The 26,418-nt window shown below is 43.6% G+C and overlaps 1 protein-coding gene across 5 annotated transcripts in view; it reads right to left on the minus strand.

Moving 5' to 3' along the window:
• Window positions 1–23,859, minus strand: part of ZNF827 (zinc finger protein 827) — a 150,497-nt gene extending 126,638 nt beyond the window's left edge. For 4 of the 5 annotated variants that reach the window (XM_038754920.1, XM_038754923.1, XM_038754924.1 and 1 more), the window contains exons 1-2: window positions 23,660–23,859; window positions 2,747–3,757 (exon numbers count right to left, since the gene is read on the minus strand). In XM_038754920.1, coding sequence (XP_038610848.1) covers window positions 2,747–3,757; window positions 23,660–23,702 — 1,054 coding nt within the window. In that variant the 5' untranslated portion in view covers window positions 23,703–23,859. Of the gene's footprint in view, window positions 1–2,746; window positions 3,758–17,177; window positions 17,262–23,659 lie in introns of those variants that run through there. The other variant, XM_038754921.1, reaches the window with a different exon arrangement.
• Window positions 23,860–26,418: the final 2,559 nt, after the last annotated feature.

Here is a 26,418-nt window from a genome sequence, read left to right on the forward strand (position 1 = left end):
GCCAATCTGTTTAAACTGGGTCAGACTCCCCACTTTTTCCTGTTGCTGTTTTTTTTTTTGGGGGGTGGGGGGCTGTATGGCACCTAGATGATTGCATCAACTTTCCACTTTGTTTTGCTGGAACAAAGCCAAGCCATCTACCCAAACCCAATTCATTTTTTTTAAGTAGCTAAAGTGGAGACCCATCGGTGCATTTTTTCAAAAAAATCAATTTGTCTCAATAACTATTCTAGGAAAGTTTTTCAACAAAAGTCAGGAATTTAGTTCGGATGTATTGCAGACCCACACAGGGGGATAATTATCTTCTTCCCCTTCCAACTACTGAATTTTTTTTTGATTACAAAAAAGAGTCTTCAATAAAAAATCTTATTAATTATCCATGTTAAATTTTGCTTGCATGCCAACTGAGCAGCAGGCATGCCTGAGTGCATATAAACTCAAAGGACACACACTCTCACCCTTAAACTGTTTGTTCTACAACAAAACAACACCCTCTCCCAAGCCCCCCAAAAAAGGCTACAAGAATGATCCTGACCTGCACTTTGACTCCATGATCTACTTAGTTCCCCGGCTACCCTTTGGTAACGCTACTCACTTGGGTCTTTGCAAGAAAACTACCCTTAGTTCTTACTTACAATGTCTGAGATTGTTTTCAAACTACAAAACTCCTCATCCTGGCATCCCGAGATACAGCTTGGGTAATTCAGTTTATTCATCTCTTTAATAAATTAAAAGATTACAATGAGCAAAAAGTAGCTCCTGTGCTGAGCTGAAATGAGTCCTAAAGTAAACCATATTTGCTTGTGTATTAAATAACAGATAATAGGAAACATTTGCCAATTAAATAAAAATATATAACTGAATCCTGCCCTTCTATCCCTATACCCTCCATGACCCTTTAGAGCTCACTCGGAATTATTCAGGGATGAAATACTCGATTTGTAGATTATCCCACCCCCTAAGTCTCTTCCCTTTTGCTTTGCACCATCTCCCTATTTATTAGCACCAACAACAGAGGGCAGCCAGAGGAAGAGAGAAGAGAGTAAATTCAAATTCATCAATTTCTGGTTTTGATCCCTGGAATTTTGCATCTAGTCTCACCATACACTAAACTGAATGAACACAGTGGCAAGAAAAGCACTAAAGACCGGCCTGTTCTTCGGTGACTGTGGTTCCGTACTCCTCTATAGCTTGGATGAGTAGACAACTCACATGGAAAGCTTCACTCAAAATTGAACACAAGGGATAAACTGAGGATGGCTGGGGTATAACAGGAAAGGGGAGAGGGACAGGTGATAGAAGGCAGGTGGTGGGCAGGTCAATGGTTCCAGGCAGAACAGGAAAAAAGGGCACAAAAAAGGACCCACAGTCACCTTTTCCCAGCAGCAGATGCTGCCGCCACAGAAAGCTCTTTAGGGCTGGGGTTCACAGCATCACTGACTGCTGAGCCCCTGATCCACTGCCAATCCAGGGACTCACCACGGGGTTTTTCCCAGAGCCTAAAAGGCAGGGCATGTCATGGGAGGCAGGGCATGTCATGGGACTCGAGGTTGCCCTTTGCTTTCTCCCCCTCCCTCCTCCGTGGGAACACCAGAGAGCAGCTGAAAAGGGGCCTGCGGAGGGTTTGCGGGTGGGCTGAAATCGCAAAATGGGCACCCTTGAACAGAAACTCAATCTAAGTTTCCCAATACAATTTGCCACTTTGGGTCTTCCATACCTGTGCTTGTTTCTGCCCATTAGGCTAGATCATCAAAAACTAGTGGTTCACAGGGAAGGAAATATCCAATGCCGGCAAATATGTATAACCCACCTTTCAAGTTTGACCGGATATCCTTGATTTAAATGCCATTCGAGTCCCAAACATATGTCTGCAGAACATGAACACGTGACTGATGTAATTTAGAAACAAAGCCACCCAGTAGACCCAATATTACCTGAACCAATTAAATTTCTCCCTTGGATTAAAAATTCTACACTTTAATACTCAAAGTTCCTCCTCTGGAAAAATCATCCCATAAAAAAATGCCCCTGCTTTGAATTTTCTGCATGCCTGTCTCCTTCAGATGCCGGAGCCAGAATGAAGTAAAACATTTGGGAAGATTGAAGGATTTTGTTTTATGGGTTGGTTTGGTTAAACAGATCTGGGAAAACTGTTTGCTCCTTGTTAAATAACAAGGAATTATGAAGAAATTGAGTATGTAGGATTCTTTCACGTTCTGCTGAAAATTTAATGAAAAATAGCAACCTAATAGTACACTGTTGTAAATTAGGATAGAATAGCAACTGATTATACAAAAGTCCATTTGTGATGGAGGCAGCAGGAGGCTGAGCTCTTCCTTGTCCAATATTTCAAAAGCACTGGTTTTTCACATGTTCAGTGATGCCACACGCTCCCTGACAGAGACTCTTTGATCTTCCCCCATTAAATCTATCTTGTTTGGACCTAGCCTGAACTTGTGGGGGCGGGGGAATTTGGCTAAAAAATGGCTTGGGGAGGTGAGTAGGGGAGCGAGAAATGGCACAGCTGTAAGATTATTCATTACCTCTCAAATATGTAGTCATTTGTGAGGATTTGGCCTGACATGCATGAAAAGCTACAGGATTGTTTATTCAAAGTATTTTGTTTTCCTTTATGACCCCTGCCCTAGACTACATGGGAACATAACAAAACAAGGCTACAAGCCTATAGATATCTACAGACGAACAAAGAGGCCTTCATTCCCTGGCCGAAGCAAAGATTCCATACCTGGATTGGAAGGTTTTGCGAGCCTTCCCTTAGGGACGGGGAGTAACAGTAATTCCAGGGATGGCGGTGGAGTAATTTTTTCTTGTTTCTTCTCCGAAGGTGACGGAAGAGGATCTTCAGGCACCAAAGATTGCTTTTCAGCCAGAAGACTCCCGGCGGCCCTTGCGGCGACCTCCTTAAGAAGAGCAGCTGAGGAGGTCATCGAAGCCAAGGAAAGGAAAGAGCTGGCTGGGGGAGGGTGATCCTGCCCAGGAGTTAAACTTCTCTCACTCACTTTCTTGGATAAAGCCGCCAAAGTGGAGCTGGCAGACTGAGAACTAAACGGCGAGGAAAAGGATTCAAATCGCACGGGCTCTTCCGTCCTAGAGAGAGTTTTGTCCTGGAGGACCGCATTGGCCGCAGCTTTCAGTTTTAGGATGGCTGAATCCGGGGACAAGCCGCAGGTAGTGGTCGAGTTCGATAACCACTTACCTTGATTCCATATAAACTGGTTACTGGCCGCATATTGGTCATTCTGATCTGGCTTCTCAGCCAGTTTCCTGGCAAGAACGCTTAGTTGTTGGGCATGATGAGACGGCGAAGAAAAGGAGAGATTTGAGCCAAGGTTTACTGGAGACTCCACCCGCCCATTGGCTGGGACTATGGGGTCGAGTTTGAGGGAGCCGGCTTCCAACAGCCGTCTCAGGTTGCTGCTTAGAGGCTTGTTTGAGCCAAGGGGGTCATCTTCACCCAAAGAAGACAGGCCAGGAGAAAGGTGATCTTGACACTGTAGTGGGTCTCTCAGGGCCTCGGTTTCAAGTGCTGCCAATTCCAATGTGTTGCTGCTTGGGGTTGCACTTCCCAAAGAAGTGTCTGGAGAGGTGGACTGCTCCTGGATCCGGTCCTCAAGAGACAACTTAAAGTTCTCCTGGACTTCTCCATAGGATGCTTCCGACGGGGTCTCTGAAGAATTTCCAAACCAAGGTTCTTCTTCGCTAAGTTCTCCTTCTGCTTCCTCCTGTCTATTACCATCTAAGGGGGAGAAATAAAAAACACCAAGTTTATCCCCGGGCTGACTCACAGTCACATCATAAAGCATTAGGTTTGGATACTCCAGCAGCACCCCTTCCACCCAAGACCTGAAAAGTTGGACATTCATTCATTCGTTAAGTCGTATTTATTGAGTGCTTACTGTGTGCAGAGCACTGTACTAAGCGCTTGGGAAGTACAAGTTCGCAACATACACAGATGGTCCCTACCCAACAATGGGCTCCTAACTAGAAAGCCTCCATCTTGATCAGATGGTTAACAACGTGGCTCTGGAAAGAACACACAGAAAATCATGAAAACCCCCCACGAACCTCCATATTGCCATACTAATTTGTCTATGTATCACTTCAGAATAAAATGAAATGGAAAGAAAAGAATTTCAGGCGAGTGACGTGCTTTAAGAAATGAATGGATGACAAATTTGCACGCTTCACATGTTGGGAGGAGGGAGAAAACACTGAATGCTTACTCAAGTTAGCACAAGGCTTAAATTCCCATTTCAGTATTAACGCTACTCAAATTGCTGGTTATTTCCAACTTAGTAAACAAAGCTGTCACAACTATTTATTGACTTTTGATAGAATGTAAAAACTGTTCATGAAGGTGTGCACCACTGTATCATATTGTAAGACGACTACCAGTTGTCATAGTCCAAAAGTTTCCTTCCATTATTTTCAACTCCACTGAACTCTCTTTTGGACCCACTTTTGCTGTACTGCATGATATTTCTTTTTTGAATAGCTAGGATTAGTAATGCATGAACTACAAGCTAATGCATTGATCTCCCAAACTATTTAGAGAAAAAAAGTCACAACAAATTCTCTTTCACTACAGTAAGATTCTGTAACTCATCTCTGACATTATTGAAAAAAATATATCAGATGGAACTGGCAGGGGAAAAGACAAATGTTACTTTGGGTACTCTCCTAAGGTTACTCATTTACTTCAGGTGAAATTTCTGATCTTAAGAGAAAAATCAAAGGTTTGCGGTTAAAAAAAAATTGAAAAACCAACTACCATTGAGTATCTACTTTTCTAATCCCGTGTTAATACTAGTAGACTCAATGAACAGGAAGCTCAGGTTTCAAAATGGAAAAAAAAACCCAACTCTTCACCATTAGACGCTGCCTTCGGTTAATGATGGCAAAGTTCGGTTAAGAACTTTGGTTCTCTGACAGTACAGTTCCTAGGGCCCAACTCAAACCAGGCCCAGCTCAGCTCCTAGGCCAGAGGATCAGTTCACAGAAGAGCAGTGGCCAAGCGTGGCCAAATCCATTTGGCTCCATTTTTGACCACTTCCAGTCTGAGGAGCCCCCAGTAAACAAGTCATTAATAGCGTTTGTCTCGGCACACTCCAGAAATACAATTCAAAGATACTAGGATAAGTCCTGCTTTCTCTGAGAAATGAGGGTGCCTTGTCAAGTCAGATCCAAACTCCCCATTCAGACATACTGTAACACACAGACTAAATCTACACACAAAAAAGGGGGCGGGGGGGGAAGAATTCAGATGAATATTTAACTTTTTGTCATCCTGGGCCCGTTCAGGATCTCCACTTCATTAATTTCAGCACAGGGTCATGCCTAGCTACTTTCAATTGTACTAACATCTCCCCACCACTATTTCTGGGAGCCAGGCTGCCCAAGTGGACAATGGTTCAGGCGGAGGAGTACTGACGTGAACAGAGTGCCAGCCCCTCCCCAACTTCTTTTCCCTGCACAATTTTAGCTTTTGCTGTCCAGCTGGGAAGCGATGGAATTTTGCCACCCCATAAACCTGCCACCTGCGGTTGGGTTTACCCGGGCTACGCATAGATGCATTACTGGAAGAATCAAGCAACTATAAGCTAAATTCAATTAATGTAGAATCATCCAAAGTCGTTCAAACCACATTTTTTTTTTTTGTAAAAATCAGGGATTTTTGCTTGAATTGCTGTCTCAACTCTATTTCATTCTGCCTGAAGAGAAAGTAGAGCTGCATCTTCTAGCTATGTATGGAAAATTAGATGGGCACAAATGAAGAATGGTTTTTTTAACCTATAATTCTCTATTGATAGCCTTTCCTAAATGCTGCTACTGAAATTGAGGTTATTTCAAATAATAAACCACGAAATAATTTTAATGCATGGTCTACAATGAACAAGTCCAGAAACATTTGAAATTAGTCTGGTAACACCTGGGGCAAATGGAAGGTGGGGAGAAGAAGCTTTCAAGGAAATGAACATAAGTGGCAGCATTCAAGGGTCAAGAAAAATCATGACTGCCAAACAAACACCTTTTAAGTTCACAAAGCAGAGGTAATGAAGAAATTTTCATACCACTATTCATTTTTTTTTCCCTACTCTAAGATGAGGCTTTTAGAGGAGACATCTTGGAATATACTTAATGGGTACATCTGCTCTTCTCCCAGATTTCAAATCGAGCCCCTTAAAGTTCTTTGACTACACTTTCTAAAAACAAATTTCAGATAACACCCACATATTCATTTGCTCAGTCTTTGGGAGTCTGAAAAACCAAGGGTTCCTGCAATCCAAAGGATTAATCTGCTTGACATCACACACCTTGGAACAAGCTAAGTTTGACACCTGGCTCCTTTTAAAAATGTGAAATGGCCATAGGTAGCAAGACACCTCCATTTTCCTGTCTGTCAACCAGCAAGGAATCATCACACAATCATACAACGTATATAAAACAGTCCAGGAAAGGGTCACATGCAGAACAATAGTGGATTTCACGGCTTCTTAAAGTTTCCAGGTTAAGACGGTAAATAGCCAATATAAACAATTTCCTTGTAAATACATTCCTTTTTAGGGGTGGGAGATGTGACAAGATGCTCACTGCTGATTTCACCACAACCTAGACTGTCAGTTTAGCACAGCACAAATCTCTATCAGTACCAGCTAGAGCTTCGTGTAGAGATTTGGGGGGTGGAGGGTAGGGACGTGGGGAGTGTCTCCCCAGGCAAGGTTGCTGCAGTTGAGTAGAGCCAGGGGTCCTGGGGCACTGAGCAGCCCAGTTGTAAACTCTGGCCCAAGCCAGAATGGCTTTCTACAGGTGGCCAAGGGCAGATGGGTTCTGATGATTTTCTGAGAAATCTCTGGTATGAAGAGGACTTAGTGGTGATAGGAAATATCAAATATTCACAGCCAAAAAATAAACAAAAGCTCCATCCCTGTGGATGATGTTAATGTGGCCCACATTGGCTCCAGCCTTCTGGATCCATCCATCTTCCCAGTCAATCTGGCCCTGGTGGCAGGGACCAGGACATCCTTCAGGTCTGCTTCAGCTCCAGAGATTAGTCCCACCTGGATTCAGTCAACTTCCACCTCCTTCAGTCAACTTCCACCTCCACCACCTCTTCAGACCATGGTGGTCCCTGAGCCACCAACACACCCTGTCTCACAGAAGAACTCATGTCTAGGCCAAAGCCATCCTTGCAGGGGTGAGGAAGATAACAATCAGTGCAGTCTGGGGCTGGGGGACACCCCCAAGTGTCGCTTCCAACCCCTCAGGGCCCCAGTTGGTACAGGACTGGGGCAAAATGTCTGCTCACCCTTCCCTTCCTCCAGCACTGATCCCTGAAACGCCACATCACCAAACAGTTCCAGATTGATTAACCAGGAACAGAAGCTAAACAATTGCAAAATGAAAAAAAAGATATTCACTAAACTTCTATGGCAATGTAGTTGGTATTTCTTTGAAAAAAAAGTGAGACGTCCACTGCCTAAAACATCAATTATAGATACCGTATTTATTTATATTTCAGTTTTCAATGTAGTAACTCAGTAACATAATACGGGATCCCTGGCTACTTTCTCAATAAAGAAAGCCTACTGCTTTTTCTTGCAACATCTTGGGAGCTGAACAGCCTCGACTGAAGAACAACAGTTCCACCTTACAGCTTCAGCTACACCTGCACATGCTGAAACGCAGGTTAGGAAATGTGTGCCTGGGAAAAAGCATCTCAGGTTCCCTCGGCAAAATTAAGGGGGGCAAGGCTGGGAGAAAGAAGAATGCTACTGTAAACACTTACTTCTACCCACAAAATAGCTCCACCAGATGATCTCTCCCTCCTACCCAGTCTCCCAAACGAATTACCCAGAGATGGTGAGATTCCCTTCTGGTGTAGTGGATAGAGCTCAGGCCTGGGAATCAGAAGGACATGGGTTCTAATTGTGACTCTGCCACTTGTCTGATGTGACCTTGGGCAACTCACTTCACTTCTCTGTGCCTCAATTACCTCATCTGTAAAATGGGGGTTGAGACAGCCCCATGTGGGGAAGGGACTATGACCAAACTGACAAAGCTGTATCCGCTCCAGAACTTAGTATAGTGCCTGGCACAAAGTAAGTGCTTAACTAATATTATTATTTTTACTATGCCAAGAAAAGGCTGACTGAGCCAACCCATTTACACTACCAACACTCGGGAGCACTCAAATAATCTGGTCAGTTGTTCGCTCCCTAGGCAATGAGTGCTTACTATGTGCAAAGCCCTGTACTAAGCGCTGGGGAGAGTTCAATACAACAGAGTTGGTAGATATGTCCCCTCCCCACAACAAAGTTACAGTCTACAGTCATTTGGCATTGCCTACTCGCATCTGTTACAGACATTCTGGTCCAGATTCAACCAAACACATAATTCCTCCCACCTCACTAGTCATTAAACTGGCTCCTGACTAAATCCTCTTTTCCTCCTCTCAGCCCTGTAATACCTCCCAGGGATGGTCTGACTAGTTCAGGTTTGTACAACAGCAATGCAACCTTCTAAACCACTCAGAGCAGCCCAGTCCACAGTGGTGTGGAGAGACTAATGGATGCTATCGAAACATCAGTGCACCTCAACGCATCTGACCACAGCCAGTGCAGCCACAAAGACAATGAAAAAAAAGCTCTCTATTTAAACCTGCCAGGGTAGTCAAGACAACCAGATTCCTGCCACCCTTCCAGTTGGGGAAAAGGTGCTAAGAGGGCACTGGCGGTAGATGAAAGAGAGCTGAGAGAAGGCAAGTGTCACATCACGCTCAAACATAAAAAAAGGTTTGACTTGAAGTCAAGATGAGTTTGCAGTTAACCCAGCTTGTCACACAGCAGTGTTTTTCCAATTAAATTAAGTAGCTCCCTGATTAAGCCTAAGGAAGTAAAAGTTTGCACAGGTAGCACTCATCTTCTGGGTGCCTTGTAGACAATATCTAATTAATCCTCAGGACCACCTGTGTAAGAATCATCCTCTCCTGTCAGCTGGGGGAAACTGAGGCAGTGTGACAAAAATGCTAAATAGATCCCAAGGAACATCAAAATAAAAGGATAAAACACTTTCCAAAGGCTTTCTTCAAATGAGATATTTGCTAAGTTCTTACTGTGTGCCAAGCATACTAAGCCCTGCAGTTGATACAGAATAATCAAATCAGGCACAATCCCTGTCCCACATGAAGTTCACACTCTAAGAGGGCGAGGGAACATGAATTTAGTTCTTACACATTTCAGAAGACTGGGTTAAGTGACTTGCCTAAGGACACATAACTGGCAAAGTCAACTTCCTATCAGGAGGGAAGTTGCTAGAAATATTCTCTCCACTAAAAATCAGAAAGCTGAAACACAACAGGGAAAGTGACTTGCCTAAGACCACATCATGAACATAGGAAAAGGCCCCAGTCTCCCTTCTGATTTCAATGCAGCCTTAGAACTAAGAAGTCCTTCTGCCTGTTTTGGACCATTAGCTAAACCCCTCTAAGATTAAAAAAAGGCCAGGGCTAAAAACAAGCCACACTACATTTTAGTCAACAGATCAAGGAGTTGCCTGTAATTTAGTTTCTAAGAACAGACCACTATTCAAAAACTCAATCCAGAACTAAAGTTGCACTGTTTAATCTACAGATTGATTACCTGCTCCTTCACCCATGCATTTGAAAGGGCTGCCCGTCCATGTTACACAAAACACATAGGATATGTCTCCTTAAGCAATCAGAAGTAAATTTACCATGGCTCCCACATTGCTATCAGAAAAATTGTCTGTTAGGGATGATAAATCAGTTGATTATCTGCTTCCTTGACTTTTATTTCTTCTTATACAAGTGTTTCTTCCCAACTTTACCAATACCCAGAACAAGAGAAACTATACACTATCAAATCAACTACTGAAATAACCAAGAGATCCCTGATAGGTCCCAAAAGGGCTGGGTTTTTTTGTGTTTGTTGAGGGTTTTTTTTATCATTTCTTAACAATTCAAGCTGTAGTCTAGGAAACACTATCCTATAGATGCATGGTTACTCCATAAAGTTTAAGTCCACCCAGAAAATAACATCTCTGTATGTGGAATATACGCCCAAGCACTGATCACACAACATGAAATACATATATTAAAGTCAGAAATAGGCTGCTTGGCGAAAACAAACAAAAAAGGACTAAAATGTTCAAGAAGGCTGCATAGGGTACTGCTTTCTGTCCAGCTCCCTGGGGATACTACTGCTCCTAATAGGTTAGTAAAGATCATGTGAAAATGCAAATCAATCAGTTGTATTTACTGAGTGCTTACTGTGTGCAGAGCACTGTACTAAGCGCTTGGGAAGTACAAGTTGGCAACATATACCCATATGCAAATACACATATGCTGTGAAGACAGCAGAAGCATTCACTGAACAGGTGCCCTGGCTCAAACGCCTCAACATTCATTCATTCATTCGTGTTTATTGAGCGCTTACTGTGTGCAGAGCACTGTACTAAGCGCTTGGGAAGTACAAGTTGGCAAAATTCATTCAATCACATTTATTGAGCACTTACTGTGTGCAGAGCACTGTACTAAGCGCTTGGGAAGTACAAGTTGGCAACATTTAGAGACGGTCCCTACCCAACAGCAGGCTCACAGTCTAGAAGGGGGAGACAGACAACAAAACATATTAACAAAATAAAATAAATAGAATAAATATGTACAAGTAAAATAGAGTAATAAAGGTGCTGTGGGGAGGGGAAGGAGGTAAGGTGGGGGAGATGGGGAGAGGGAGGAGGGGGAGAGGAAGGAGGGGGCTCAGTCTAGAGACGATCCCTACCCAACAGCGGGTTCACGTCTAGAAGTGGGAGACAGACAACAAAACATATTAACAAAATAAACTAAATAGAATATGTACAAGTAAAATAGAGTAATAAATATGTACAAACATATATACATATATATAGGTGCTGTGGAGAGGGGAAGGAGGTAAGGTAAGGGGGAGGGGGAGGAGGGGGAGAGGAAGGAGGGGGTTCAGTCTGGGAACATTTAGGGCTGGGTTCATTCTCAGGGTGAGGTGGTAGAGAAGCTGCTATCCATGTTTTGGGGGTGGGGGAAGTGCCCTGAGGGAGACCTCCATGGTAACTCTCACAGTCCCATCACAATCCACTGGTGCCATCACATACATGAAAGAGCATGCCCCAGAAATGGGCAGTGGGTGTGACAAGTAGGAGGCCTGGAGCAAGGGAGCAACAAAGTTGATTAAGATCTACAGTTAATTTTTAAAAACTGATTTAGACAAATAATTGCAGAGTTCTCCAGAATTCCCAATAAACAACAAACTGATTGTTCTGAAGTTCTCTTTCCACCAGTGGCTGAGCAGGGAATAGGCAGAAAGTGCCAAGGAACTGCCTGATTTCCAGAAGGCAGATTCCAGGATGGAGAAGAAAATGGCCTGAATAATCCATAAATTGCATCCACAGCTCCTGGATAATTGAGAGTTGGCTGCATTTTCCACTTCTCTTGATTCTTTTCAGCAGTAAAACCTTTTTTTGGCATTTCTCAGGCAACTGAAGACTCTTCAGAGACAGTTTCTTGTTCACCTTCTACTTGGAGACATTAGGTGATTTATTTTTTCCTGGTTCACTGTCACTCAATCCGATCTCCCCCTCCTACCTTACCTCACTGAACTCCTACTACAACTCAACCCACACACGTCACTCCCCTAAAGCCAACCTATTCATTCTACCTCAATTTCAACTCTTTGTCACCACAGACCCCTTACCCACATCCCCCCTTTGGCCTGGAACTCCCTCCTCCTTCATATCTGACAGACCTCCACTCTTCCTACCTTCCAAACCATCTCAAAATCAGTCAATCAGATTTATTCAGAGCTTACTGTGTGCAGAGCACTGTACTAAGCGCTTGGGAGAGTACAATATAACAGACACATTCCCTGCCCACAATGAGCTTACAGTCGAGGGGCGGGGGGCAAGACAGACATTAATATAAATTACAGACAGATATTAATATAAATTATAGATACTTCACATCTCTTCCATGAAGCCTTCCTTGATTAAGCTCTTACTTCCCCTATGATGATGATTGTGGATATTTATTAAGCGCTTACTATGTGCCAGGATCTGTACTAAGTACTGGGGTGGATACAAGCAAATCAGGTTGGACATGGTCCCCGTCCCACATGGGGCTCACAGTCTCAATCACCATTTTACAGATGAGGCAACTGAGGCACAGAGATGGTAAGTCACTTGCCCAAGGCCACAGAACCCTCCCCTCTGTTTCACCTATACATTTGGGTCTGTACCCCTTAAGCACTTTGATATTCATTTACCCCCAGCCCCACAACACTTGGTACATACCCACTGGTAATTTATTTTAATGTCTGTCTCTCCCTCTCCTTTGTAAGCTTCTTGTGGGCTGGGATTATATCTACCTACTGAACTGTATTCTCCCAAACACTTAATACAGTGCTCTGCCCACAGTAAGCACTCAATAAATACCACTGATTGACAGAAGAGATTAGAAAGGAGAGGGCTCCCATTAGAATCTTGCTTAGATCAAACACCTCCAAAGGGAAATTCTGGGTAACGGAGTCAGAGACACACACTCATTGTAAGGAAGACATCACATGGGAGCGGTTAGGTTAGATTCAGAAGCGGGGTGCCCAAGTGTACGGCAATTTCAGATCCCTAGACCATTTCACAAAGGAATCAGCTGGGATGCTTTCCAAAATGATCAGAGTAACTCATCTTTTGCTTGTTTACTCAATTTGCGTGCTTCCTTGCCGCCCTCTTAACATTAAATTATTATTTTCTTTCATATATTTGTGTATATAAAATGTTTTCAGCTTATTTACAAACCTAAGCACATCACTTCCTTTTTCACTTCTGAAAGAGGGCCTCCTGGAGTGCTCAAAGAGCAACACTGCTGAATACATCATATTTCAGAGACCTGCTAGACCTCCTATAATGTGCAAACATTCATTCTGCTTGCAAATGCCTATGTTGGTCATTTTTCAAATCTTCATTGATCTGCTCTTCACTGAAAATTAGCAAAAATAACTGCTTCACCTGAATGAACTGGATGCTATACTTTTCCTTTCCTCTTGTAATTGTCCTCATCATTTTCACCAACTCATACTGACTCTGTTACAGTGCACTCTCCCAAGGACTTAGTGCTCTGCACATAGTAAGCACTCAATAAATATCACCCACTGATTGAGACAATCCCCTCCACCTTCTGTCATCTCTGCCTACTTCACTATCTCCCTATCTCTACTTAATGCGTTTCTTTCTAGGTTCCTACATTTCTGTCCCTCCTGTTCATGTATGGTGCCACTCCAGATTTTCCCTTCTTAGTCTCCTTAGCCTCTAACACCTGAGTGTTCTTTATTAAATATAAATTTATGATATAATACAAATTTTGAAATTTATTTTTAAAAAACTATATTTGACTTCCTTCGGTCTAGATAGTATTTCAGAGCGTTAATTCTGCTACAGAGTTATAGTTCTTTTCTTGTAACAAAACAGGAACAGCATTTTACGGTATTATTAGGAAGTAAGACCTGTTGAAAAGTTTGGTCACCAGGCTGCTAATGTCTACTCAAGTACCTACTGATCCTTTCCGATCACTTCAATGGGAAGGCATTGTCATAAAGAGACTACGAAATCAATTATAAAACCTTATATTAGGATAATATCTTGACTGTAACAAAGCAAGAGAAGCTTCATTTCAAAATTGACACCGTGTCCTTAATTATCTGATATACTAACACCAACATGATGACAATGAAAAGAGAACCCTGAAGTCCAATACGTGAGTACTTAGTAATAAGTGACAATAGGGCTTAATTGCTATGTTTATGTCTCCGTTCTAGTAATGTTTTTAAACATGGTTTGAGGCAATATATTTGCCAGGGTTATGGTCTTGCTGAGGAGAACACACTGACATCTTATTTTCTATTTAAAATAGATGCCTTTCCTTCTTTCCTCTCCCTTCTAAATGGGATGGTAAATCTTGAAAGTTCAAAGATCAAGTTTAAGTGGCATCCCTACTTTCAAATTACCAAATTTCTCCTCATCCTATAAATGAAACAGGAACCAATTTGTTTTTGCCTTAATGTCAGATTAGAGCGGAGAGTTCCCCCCCAAGAGAAATGATGGGGACATAACTAACTAAGGGCAGATTTAAGGAAGATGCTCCACTACACTATGTTTCTTTCACAAGACAGATGCTTTCTTTATCTCTGAGCAGCTAGCCTGGGGTTAACAAGCCGAGTCCAATGATGGAGGTTTAGCAAATACTCACAATTCCTGGCCATTACACTGAGAGAGCTCTATCCACATGGATTGGATATGCATCACTGAACATGGCCCCACTTTATGGTTCTTCAACTAGATTGAGGTCTCAGTTCTAATGTCTCAAAACTCAAGAAAGTGCAAAATATTATTCCGCAGGTTAAAGTCTTACTGATTACCCCAAGGGTATGCCTCACCTCTGATCTGATCGATTTTATCTCAGAGGGTTAATACACTCAGTACTGGAGACCACCAATTCGCATATATACAACTGAATGGGCTGTAGATGACATGAACTTCAATAACTAATTTCTGGTCTGGTTTTCAATTAGTCTGGCTCGGAGTAATAATCCAGATTTTATAAAAAAATACACAATCCCATGAAATTGAGGCTACAGATTAAATGGGACTTCAACATTACAGAACACAGTTTACTATCAACGATAAATTCACCATTTCCTGAAACAAGAAGAAAAACTATGGTGGCTCATTTTTAGTCTTAATTCGGTAGTGTTAATCACTCTTCATAATGGAATTTGCATAAAAAGTATGGTAGTTTAAAAAAAATCCAGAATTCTTTGCAACTGAGTTTTTTAAATAATAATAACTGTGGTATTTGTTTAAGCGCTTACTATGTGCCAAGCACTGTACTAAGCACTGGGGTGGATACAAACAGCCCCTGTCCCAAATGGGACTCACAGTCACAACCCCCATTTTACAAATGAGGTGGCCCAGAGAAGTTAAGTGACTTGTCCAAGGTCACACAGCAGACAAGTGGAGGAGCTAGGATTTGAATCCAGGTCCTTCTAACTCCCGAGCCCATGCTCTATCCTCTAGGCCATGCTGCTTCTCTATTTAAAAAGTGGCTCTAAAACTGAGAAATTTAGTTACAGCATATTAGTTCTACATTTCTACATTGCAATTTTGATTTCAATTTGGATACTGTGAAAAAGTCAGAGAAGTCTTTTCCTCCTATTCTTAAAAGGTATCAAAAAAACAAACAAATCAGGGATTCCAAAGAGTTTAGAAACGTCTACCACTTCTCACTTAGCTAAGTGGCTTCTTCCAAAAAATACTTTTAAAAGATGCTGATTACATAAAGAATGATTTTTTCCTCCGTGCCCTTCATTCAGGTCGCTTCAGAGGCAGAGTTGGGTTTCTTTGGAGCATTTCAAAAACAAACTAGTCCCTTCCATCCTCTTAATTTCCTTTTTCCACTTTACTTCAGGCCACATTTTCAATGGGATCTCACTATTTTTCCAACCTGCTGGGGAGGGTCAGAGCAGCCAGCTTTTCCCCAGTCTTTGACCAGTAGGATGGTAGACGCTTTTTCCTTTGCTAAGAAATCAAATGGAGCTGAATTTGGATTTCCTTGAAAACAAAGACAGAGATTAAGCCCCCACAACTTCAGACTTTTTATCCCAAGAATCAGCCGGCCTACTGACAGAGACAGAGCTACATCAGTATGGATTTTTCGGAAGAGAAAGGGGGAGCTGGGGAGGGGGAAGGAGAAGGAAGCAAACAATATCCTTTTCAGGAATACAAAATCTGCCACATTTGCCATGACCCTGGGTCAGCCTGTGAAAAGTAAGGGCTGCTAAAGGCCACATTCTGATCTCAGACCCGTGGGTGTGTATCACTGCACATTTTATAAAATTAGCTACAGTACAGCATGTGTGCAAGGGTACAGAAATTATTTTTATAGGACACCCAGCAATAATGCACACAAGCACCTTAAAGTCAGATTCAAGCCCAAGGAATTACTTTAATTTATGAAGCGACATTGTAGTTGCAGAAATTCCACTGAAAAGGGAGGCCTCGGGGAGGGATAAGAATCACCTTCCAGGGACTCTACTTCAGCATCTAGTCATGCACAGCACTTTAATAACATAAAAACGTGATTTAAAAAAGCAGGATGAAAATGTAAGATTTATTCAAACAAGAGGAGGAAAAAAAGCTGAAAACTCGAGTCCACCATCTATGCTTGGCTATTCTGAAATCTGAACTTGGCTCATTTTCTTAAAAAATGTAATAGATATTTCAGCTTCTGTACACCATGAAGTGTCTTGTACACATGGACACCCAAATCAATCGTACTTATTGAGCACTTACTGTGCGGAGAACTGAAATAAATACGACTGAATGAACCAAGCGCTAGGGAGAGTACGACACAACAATATAACAGACATATTCCCTGCCAACAGTGATATGGATTACTGTGCAACACCTGGCAAACTAGGTGGAGGAAAATGATATGTTGGAAACAGGAAACAACATTATCCACCAAATAAATTCCAAATATAAAAAAATTCAGAATGCAAATTAAGGGCATTATATCTTTATACCCCATATTTACTAGGTCTGTGTCTAGATATTCTTTTCAAAAGGGGGTAGTAAACAGGATAGCTGCATCTATACAGATATACTCCTTCACAACAAATTACATGCCAATGTAAAGCCTCATGCTAGGAACCCTTTCAACTCCCTCAAAGTCCTATTTTGTAGGTCACACTCTCATTATCTTGTTCTGGGATCTGGTCTGATTAAATTATAGAAAATTACTAATACATTACTCTGAACAGATCAGCTCTTCCCTGTTCTGTTTTATTTTTTCCTATCTTATCTCCCAATGCCCCATCGGATATGTAAAAGGGAGAATAGGAAAAGACCACAAGATGTCTTTAAAAGAAGAAGAAGAGATGACATTCTTTTCCTAAACATTTAAATGATGAGGACTCTCTCCCCACTCCGCAACACTGGCCTATCCTTATTCCTGGGTGTTGGGGCTCATGTGGCTCTTGTATTTTAAACCCATTTACAACTCTAACCTCTATTACAGAATAATTAAAGTTAGTGATTGAAGAAGCCTACTTGGTCACCTTGCATAACTTCTTGCCAGCATTAACACTCTGCAACTTCTGTGAGTTTTGAGTTTTTAAACTTTGTCCAGTTTAAAAGCTCAAGGGACAAGAATCTTTCCTCCTCCCTTGGAATTCCACTAATAGAAGGCATGTTAAAAAAAAAAAAGAAAAAAAAGACCTTAATACCTAAATGGCACAGTGAGAACACTGGCTCAGAGTTACCCAATTTATTCTCCAATAACATGATTTATTAACACTTTGTGCTGTGAGAGTTACAACTCACACCAGCAATGTGATTCTCCTGGTATGACAACAGTACAAAGTTAAGAAATAAGTTGGGGTTTTTTTAAGTTGGTTCCTATCTCAATACTTGGGTAACGACTTCAAACTGTGTCCACGTATTCTATGGAGAAAAAATAGAAGATACTTTCCAGGTGGAGAACAGATATATTGGCACTTTAAACCCACCCACCCTGCTCTTCAGTACCACACAGCCACTAGAGTTAGGGGGAAAAGGCAGTCCCCTGTTAAACTCTTTAAAAACTGAAAAGCTAAATCTCCTCTATAGAGATCTCGCCCCCATGTCCCGAATAGGTCAGAAATTAGGAGAACACCTATAAAAAACAATATATCTGTATCTTCTCTCCTCCCTTGTCAGACTAATAAACACCACTAAAAGCAAACAAATTGAACAGAAAGCAAAACAAAGTTAGAGGCTCCTGTTCCTTTGGAGTCTTTTACATACCAGTTTTTAAAGAATGTGCTATTTCATTATCACCTTTTCCTTTATGTTACTGGCCAGCAGTAAACTGACAATAGTAAATAAAAACAATTCAATTAGACTGTATCTGAACAGAGGTATGATACAACTTAAAAAAAAAAAACCTTAATAGCAGGTTTTACATAAAGTGTAAATAAAGCAGGACTAATTCTCTGGAGAAGACACTAATGCTAGGAAAAATCCAGGGAAGAGGCAAACCGGCAGCTAGATGGATAGAGACCGTAACGACAATAACGGAAGAACCGTTCGAAAGGTCGCGGACTATGGCAGAGGACAGGACGTTCTGGAGAAGGTATGTCCACGGAGTCGCTATGAATCGGAAACGACTCAACAGCACTTGGTAAAGAAAATAAAAGTAAAGCAGGTGCCACCCTTTATTTTTGGAATAAAGAGCCCACGTAGGATATTCTAACTCCAATCCTGGCCCGGCATCCTTCTCTGGTAAAGAAGTACGGAAGAAAGCATAAGACCTAAGGCACACATTTTAACCCATATCTATCAATTTGCAAGAAGCTCTTCCATTACTAGCAGTTGTCTTCATATGGAGAGGGCAACTACCAACTGCCCTAGGCCTGGTCTAATGAAATACCACTGATGTTTAAGTAGACTTAACAACCATCCCCGACAACGATCAAGACTCCTTACTATATTTTGTCAGTATTACTGAAGTTAAAAAACGGCTCATGACTAAACTCCCTACAATTGTCGACTCAGCATCAACTATATGTTGAGTGATCATTGTGTTCAGAGTGAGATTCAGTGGTTCTCTAAGTTAGCCAGAGTGCTTACCTGGCTGTTTTCGTGCAACTATGCCCGAGTGGTCCATTTAATAAAACGTGAAATTTTCATGTTTCAGGTATATTAAATTCTTACCGAAGATATGTTCAAATGAAGTATGCAACGTTATTATGATATTTATTAAATCCTGGGGTAGATACAAGGTAATGTAACCAGACTCAGTCTCTGTCCCTCATAGGGCTCACAAACTAAGTATTCTAAGCAAAGTTTACAGATGAGGAAATTGAGGTCCACAAAAGATTAAATGACTTACCCAAGGTCTCACAGCAGATCATTAGAACTCAGATCTCCCAGCTGCAACCCCCTTCCCACCAGGGTATATGGCCTCCCTCTAGGCTTCAGAAAAAAGGGGAGTTAGTGGAAAGAGCATGAATCTGTGGGGTCAGGAGACTTGGGATCCAACATTATACTGCTGTGTGACCTCGGGCAAGTCACTTATTAACCACTTTGATCTCCAGGTTCTCATCTGTAAAAATCAGGATATAACCTTACCTCACAGGGATGTTGTGATGATAAAATGAGGTAATTGTTGTGACAACATTTTGGAAAAGCCTAAGTGCTCTGCAATTTCAAGATTTTATTAAGAGTCTAATTTTAAAAAAACACTATCGCAAAAATGATGGGGGAAGCCAAGGCAAAGTATGATTTGAGAATCTTTGTTATAAAATGAGTTATTTCAGAGGCCCAGAAGTGGATTGGCCTACTTGAAACTTCACCACGGGAAGCAGGTGTAGCTTCACAAGGATACCGATCCTGGGAAGTCCAGTCTCCTCCCCTCGTGTGCCAGACCCCAGGAAGGTTAGGGTAACCTGGGAATTCAGGTTCAGCCTGTAGCAGAAGCAGGGAGACAACCAGGTCTGAAATAACAAGAGGATGGGGCTCTGGTCTCCCAGGATCACTCTACCTGGAGGCCTGTCCTCCACAGATTTCTCTCAGTTCATAAGTATATCACAACTGGACCAAGTTTTTGGGTCAGTGCAGCAGGGGGAAGTGCTGGGGAAGAGGGTGGAGAAGAAAGAAGTGGGGAAACTGTTCCCTCCCCTACATTCCGATTTGGTTCAGCACCATGTTGGCAAACTGAAAAAAATACCAAACTTTATAAGGACGATGATAACAGGGATAGAGAGGGTACGAAAGCTTTCTAAATCATGAAGTGCCATAATGGGTAAAACCCGCTACATGTAGGTTAGGAAAATGGGGAACGGGATTAACACAATTTGTTCCCTCTGTCTGAAGGTACCCTGTGGCTTTTTCAAACCCTCAACCCACTCTTTTGAAAACTTCACACTTCAAGTTCAGGTTTCTAGCAAAACTCCTATTTCTTCCATTCACTTTTCAAACTTGCTTGTTCAAGTCTTACTTTTTTCCTTTATGAGCTGTTTCCTCATCACTGGGTAGCGTTTCCCCGGCCAAGCAGAGCTTCAGCCCCTAGATGAAGATCACTTCTATATGTGACTGAGCTAATTCTTGAAAAAAAAAAAATAATAATAATGGCCCTTCCTTTTAGGGACAAGTCCTAAACCTGTCCAGAAGAACCTAGATAACATTCTGAAAACTTTCTATAAACTCTCCCCGTTCTTATTAGTGACCCAAGACACTTCTTGTTAGCTATGAGACTGACTACAAAACTGCGACTTTCTTTCTCCAGGAAAAACAGTATTGCCAAAAGGAAGGAAAAAAATCAATTTTAGCATTAGGACTGGAATTTAGAATCACAATAAATTTTACATTAAATGCTCAGGAGCATTAAATTTTAGCCTACAATATTTACTACATTTCTGCGCCATTCCCAGGTTTCCCCAAAGGTGGATTCTCAAACCTTGACACCCTCAGGGCACTAAGCACCACAGTACAATTATGATGTGAATTGCAAAATATCCCATTTGCTCAAAAATGCCTTAGTCCATATTCAAATCGCCTACAAGACATGGAAAAATCAATCAATCGTATTTATTGAGTGCTTACTGTGTGCTGAGCACTGTACTAAGCGCTTGGGAAGTACACGTTGACAACATATAGAGACAGTCCCTACCCAACAGTGGGCTCACAGTCTAAAAGGGGGAGACAGAGAACAAAACCAAACATACTAACAAAATAAAATAAATAGAATATGTACAAGTAAAATAGAGTAATAAATATGTACAAACATATATACAGGTGCTGTGGGGAAGGAAAGGAGGTAAGATGGGGGGGATGAAGAGGGGGACGAGGGGTAGAGGAAGGAAAAGGCACTAAGAAACAGCAGCATTAGTCCGGGCAAACTACAGGGCTACGCAACGTATATCAATAACACCACCACCACCACCACAAAAAACCTATTCAATGCAAAGTAAGTAGAAAAGCTTGGCAAATTAGGCCTTCCCTTTAAACACTGGGGGGACATTTACAACGCTTCCACAATGGTAATTGCTTCTTACTACAGTAAATGTTGCTTCAGCAGGGACAGGAGGGGTGATTTTTAAGTGAATGGATAATAGAATTCAATTAAGGAACGGGGTGAGGAGCCAACCCTCAAAATATAACTTCATCGCGCAGCCTATGCACCGGAGGCCCACCGCGAGGGAGCTAAAATGGACACTGAATTTCCTCCCAGCCCTAGAGAGGCAGGGGAGTCGCACCGAGTCAGGGTCAAGGTCACCAGCAGGGCAGTCTGCAGCTGCCTGCGAGCTCGCCGCACAGAACAGGGTAGGCTTTCCAGCTTTGTCACTGCAGGAACAGAAAAATCCCTTCTCTCCTTACTTCCCGCCTCCCTCCTCCCCATCGGGGGGGCGTGGGGGGAAGAGGAAAAAAAAAATAAAACTCCATCTACGCAAACCGATACCCCTGGTTTTCCTACACCAAGATGGCACAACCTTCCAAAGTTTGATGCAGGGCACACAAACCATCCCGTTTCTCTCCGGCTGGGAAGAGATTGCAACCTCCCCTCCACCTACATCATCATCAATCGTATTTACTGAGCGCTTACTATGTGCAGGGCACTGTACTAAGCGCTTGGGAAGAACAAATTGGCAACATATAGAGACAGTCCCTACCCAACAGTGGGCTCACAGGCCCCCTCCCACCGACCCCTTAAAAATAGAAGCGGCGGAGCAGGCCAGCCATGTGCAAACTCGGGCAACACTTTCAGAAAAACTCACTGGCCCAAGTTGCCCCCCCTCGACTTGCAGCCGGTGCACCGCTGGTTATCCCCTGGGGCCGAGCCCTCCCGCGAAACCATCATCATCAATCGTATTTATTGAGCGCTTACTGTGTGCAGAGCACTGTACTAAGCGCTTGGGAAGTACAAACGGGCAACCTATAGAGACAGCCCCTACCCAACAGTGGGCTCACAGTCTAAAAGGGGGAGACAAGACCAAACATACTAACAAAATAAAATAGAATAGATATGTACAAGTAAAATAGAGTAACAAATACTTACAACCCTGCCAACCCACCGCTGCCCTAAAAGCTCCCCGAAAGCCGAGGGGTACACCCCCCGCGAAATACACTTCAACATCATGCCTGCCTGGGAGGGGGCTGTTGTAGACGCCTGTTACATGTGTGATATCACATGTAAGAACCTCTAGCGGGCAGACGGTGAAAGGACTGGCACAGGGGCAAACTGGAAGAGAGGAGGAAGGAGAAAAAGAGGGAGGGAGAAAGAAAATGCCCAAGGCGAGGTGTGTGCCCCCCGAGGAGGGGGGGGGGGGAAAGGAAGAGATGCGTTGGAAGGGGGCGGGCTGCAAAGTGGCATTCCTGGCCCCCTCCGTGTTGGCACTCTGGGGCTGGGGACCTCCCACCCTCCTCCTCTAAAACGCTGGCACGGATATGGGGCGGGGGGAGTGAACCCATCGCCCTCCCCATCTGCAGCGAAAACCCAGGCCGAGTCACCGTCACCTTAACCCCCCCTCCTCCCTGAACTTCAGGTGACCGCCCGGGCGTCTGACACATAGGCAAGGCGGGCACCGTGCCCCCCCCACCCTCCCTGGCAGGCGCTCTAACCTTTGGGCAGGAGGCGACCGGATTAAAATGACCCCTCTCCTCCCTCCCTTCGCAGCACCCGGCGGCCCCGGGGAGGGGGGGATATTTTTAGTTGCTTCTCTCCCTCCCCTTCACTTTCAGCGGCATCTCCCATCGTCTGGAGGGACGGGAAGGGGGGGGGAGAAAAGTTAACTGTTTTGCAAAAGAAAAGCGGGAGGGGAAGGAGGGGGGGCTCAGGGCGGTGTCAGGGAGCAGGGACACATATGTGTGCGGTGAGGATGGCGGTGCACTTTGGTGGGGGCCGGTGGTGGGAGCCCCAGTGTGACCCTGCGTTTTATTGCGGCCTCCTCCTCCTCTCCGGTTTGCGGGGACCTCGCATGCCACGATGGGCGGCTTCGCCCTTGGCGGCCCCCTCCCACCTTGGCGGGCTCGACCTCCTTCTTGGTGGTTGCCACCAGAGGGGCAGAGTTGGGGGGGAAAGATGCGGTGCCCCCCACCCGTGCCCTCTTTGCCTCTCCTGCTCGCCCAGGCCAAGCCAACCTCCAGCCGGCCCTGGACCTCTCGACCGCCCTAACCCCCCTCCCCTCTCCCGGGCAAAGGGGAGACGGAGAGGGAGGAACCACCATAATAAACCGTCCCCCACCCCCCACCCCAACCCCACTGCTCCCCTCTCCACCACCCCCCTTGCCCAGCCCGACGGTGGGGGGTGGAGGGGGGGGGGAGAGAAGGGCAGAGAAAGAAAGAAAAGAGCCAGAGAATAGAAAGGGCACAGGGCTGTTCATCACCAACATGGCTGCCTCGGCACAGACCTAAAAGAGGAATAACCCAGGCTGTGCCTTTGTCAGTTTCACCTCTGTAACCCTAAACTCATGCAGAAAACGGAGCCGGCGGCGGCGGAGGGGGAGAGGGGAGAAGGGGAGCGAGAAAATGGCACGAGAGGAGGTGGGGAAGGATGACTTACGTGAGGGAAGGCGCTTGGGCTGCTCCTGCTTCCTCCTGGGCATTTTCCCCCTTTTCTCACATTCTCCTCCTCGGTTAATGGGAGATCAAACAGACCCTGGGGGGGCAGAGACGGGCGGCAGCGGCAGGCGAGGAGCAGGAGGTAATCAAGAGGGGGGCGGGAGGGGGGAAATCCCTTTTCTCCGGTGAGTGCAATGGTTTGAAGCTGGTTTCCTGAAGCCCGTGGAGGGTTTTTCTTCTTTTCTTTTTCTTCCCCCCCCCCCCTCTTTTTTTTTTTTCTTTTGGTCGTGCACCTGGCTCGTCCCCCCCGGTCGTAGTATTCTTCAATGGAAACGGATCTAATAGATGTGCGAGTGTGTGTCTGTCCTCCGCCTGTGTGTGTGTGTGTGTGTAATGTGTGGTTTAAATAATGAGTGCTGGTGCGGCGGTGTCTATGGCCGCTCTCTGTGTGTCTCCGAGCCCCTAACACTAATGCAGGGATCAAAGGGCAGCGGCGGCAGTACAGCTCTCTCTCTCTCTCTCTCCAACACACACCAAGAGGGAGGGAGGGAGAAAAGGAGAAAAAGGGAGCGAGACAGAAGGGGGTGGGTGGAGAGAAGCAAGCAGACCAAAGAGGAAGGTGCCCCCGGGCTCCACTTTGGACACCCATTTGCAGCCGTCGGGGTAGAGAGGATGGGGGGCCTCCCCCGGGGGGGAGCAGTGGAAGAGATCCGTTTCCTTCCTTGGGTCAATCATCTGATCTGCAAGAAGAGGGGAGGGGAAAAAAGTTCCTTTTTATAATGAACTCCCTGCAAAATAAAAAAAAATAAAATAAATGCACGCTCGGATGAAAAAAAAAATAGGGGATATCGTGGGGAAGACAACGTGCGCCGTTTTCTTCATCGAAACCTAAAACGACACCTTTTACTTCATTTGGGGGTTGCAAGTTTTCAACCGCCCCCCCGAAAGTCAATAAAAATAACTTTGTCGTATGTAAAAGCGGACAGCATGATGAAATAGATACCGAGGTGGGCACGAGGGGAGTGTCCGGTTTGAAATGCCCTGGGGAGCCCAAACTGGAAAATGCTGCCCACATGTAAATCCCAACTCCTTGACAAAGGGGGAAAATATAAGATTAGGTCACCCCTAATGGTCGATTAAACTGCTACATGATACTCTTCCAGTGCACACGGCAATCTTGCCTTGTGAAATTTACTTTTTCCCTGATATAAGGCAGGTAGATGAAGCTGTAGCCTGAAGCAGTTCCAGTGTGCATTATGAACCCGATATGGCAGTTTTCATTAACTGATGCGTACTTTCATTACTTTACAAGTCACACCTCTTTCTTCAGAGAAAGACATGAAGGAGGAAAAAATAGAAGAGGGGCTCACCAAAGCACAAAAGGCCCTTGGTGAAAGAGAAATGTCCTCTCTGTGACTTGCAGTCATTTGGATAAAAGTTCACTCAGAGGTTGTTAATGATTTAAACTCACAAACCTGCTACTACAATGGAAATAAAATGGTTTGAAGGAGTGTTGTTTTATACAACTAGATCTGAGAGGAAACTTTTAAATGCAGAATGCATAGGGGACCCTGAGTCAGATGCAGCTAAACAATAAAAAGTTACATTATTTAGTAATAAAGTCCCTTTTTTAGCTTTTACAACTCTGACTCATCACCTTATTATGTTAAATATTTTCCTGCCGACTTGAAAGTATTCTCTTTAATCAAAGTCACAACAATGTGAACATACGAGGTAAAAATGTCACACTCAAGCCCTACAAATGCTCTGATTATGGTCTAATCTACACACCTTCCCCTACTGTTAATGGGAGCCATGAATTTAAATCCCTACACACCAATGTAAAACAATAAGGCTTTGTACTAAACATTTTCAATTAGAGACTCTCAAATGCCCTGCATCCCCTAAGAGATTTCCCCCTCGAAGAATGAAACCTCAACATGAACCACCCATCTTCCCCAAAGGCGCTGTCATTACAAAAATAAGATCGTTCAAAGCCATCCTTTCACCTGCTTTTATGCTCCCAAACCAAAGCAGAATGTGGTTAAGAATGATGCTCCACCTTTAACTTCCGTCAGCATTTCTTTGCTTGTTGGTTTAAGAGGGCATGTAAATTCCCTTGCATTATTATTTGAGGTAGAAGGATTATTTAAAAGTAGAAACAAATTCAGTGGACCGTGACTTTTGGGAGCTCAGTTCTTTTACACCTGAAAATATTGTATGAATAATAATCACATTCCTTTTACTGAAGTTATACAGAATCATCGCACTAAGTCGGCAGGACTTTTTCAATGTAGCGGTGTGCGGAATGGTCACACCACTCCATCCACGTGAATCCTTAGGTCCCTTCAGTTCAAATGGTGCGAGTATACCCCATTCTACAATAGCATATGTTTTCATTACACGATTTAGATATAACACAATAGATGAATTAGAGAACATTCTTCCCACAGCACCAATCTGTTCCGGTATAATATGATCCACAAGTTGGCACAAGTAGATTTTCAGCAGGAATAAACTGTTGTGCTCATGCCGGTGGCATTTGTCAGGATGTACTATTACTAGCCTTCCTGACTTCAGTTTCAGCCTTACTGTAGTGCTTAGTACAGTGCTCTGCACACAGTAAGCGCTCAATAAATACGATTGATTGTAGTGCACCGAACAGTACTCTGTGCGTCTTGCTACTTTACCTTTTTAATACCTTAAAAAGATTTTGAGTGGCATTCTCCTGGTAACAGACATAACAACATAGGAATTTGT

Source organism: Tachyglossus aculeatus, chromosome 12 (assembly GCF_015852505.1).
Source record: "Tachyglossus aculeatus isolate mTacAcu1 chromosome 12, mTacAcu1.pri, whole genome shotgun sequence".
NCBI lineage: Eukaryota > Metazoa > Chordata > Mammalia > Monotremata > Tachyglossidae > Tachyglossus > Tachyglossus aculeatus.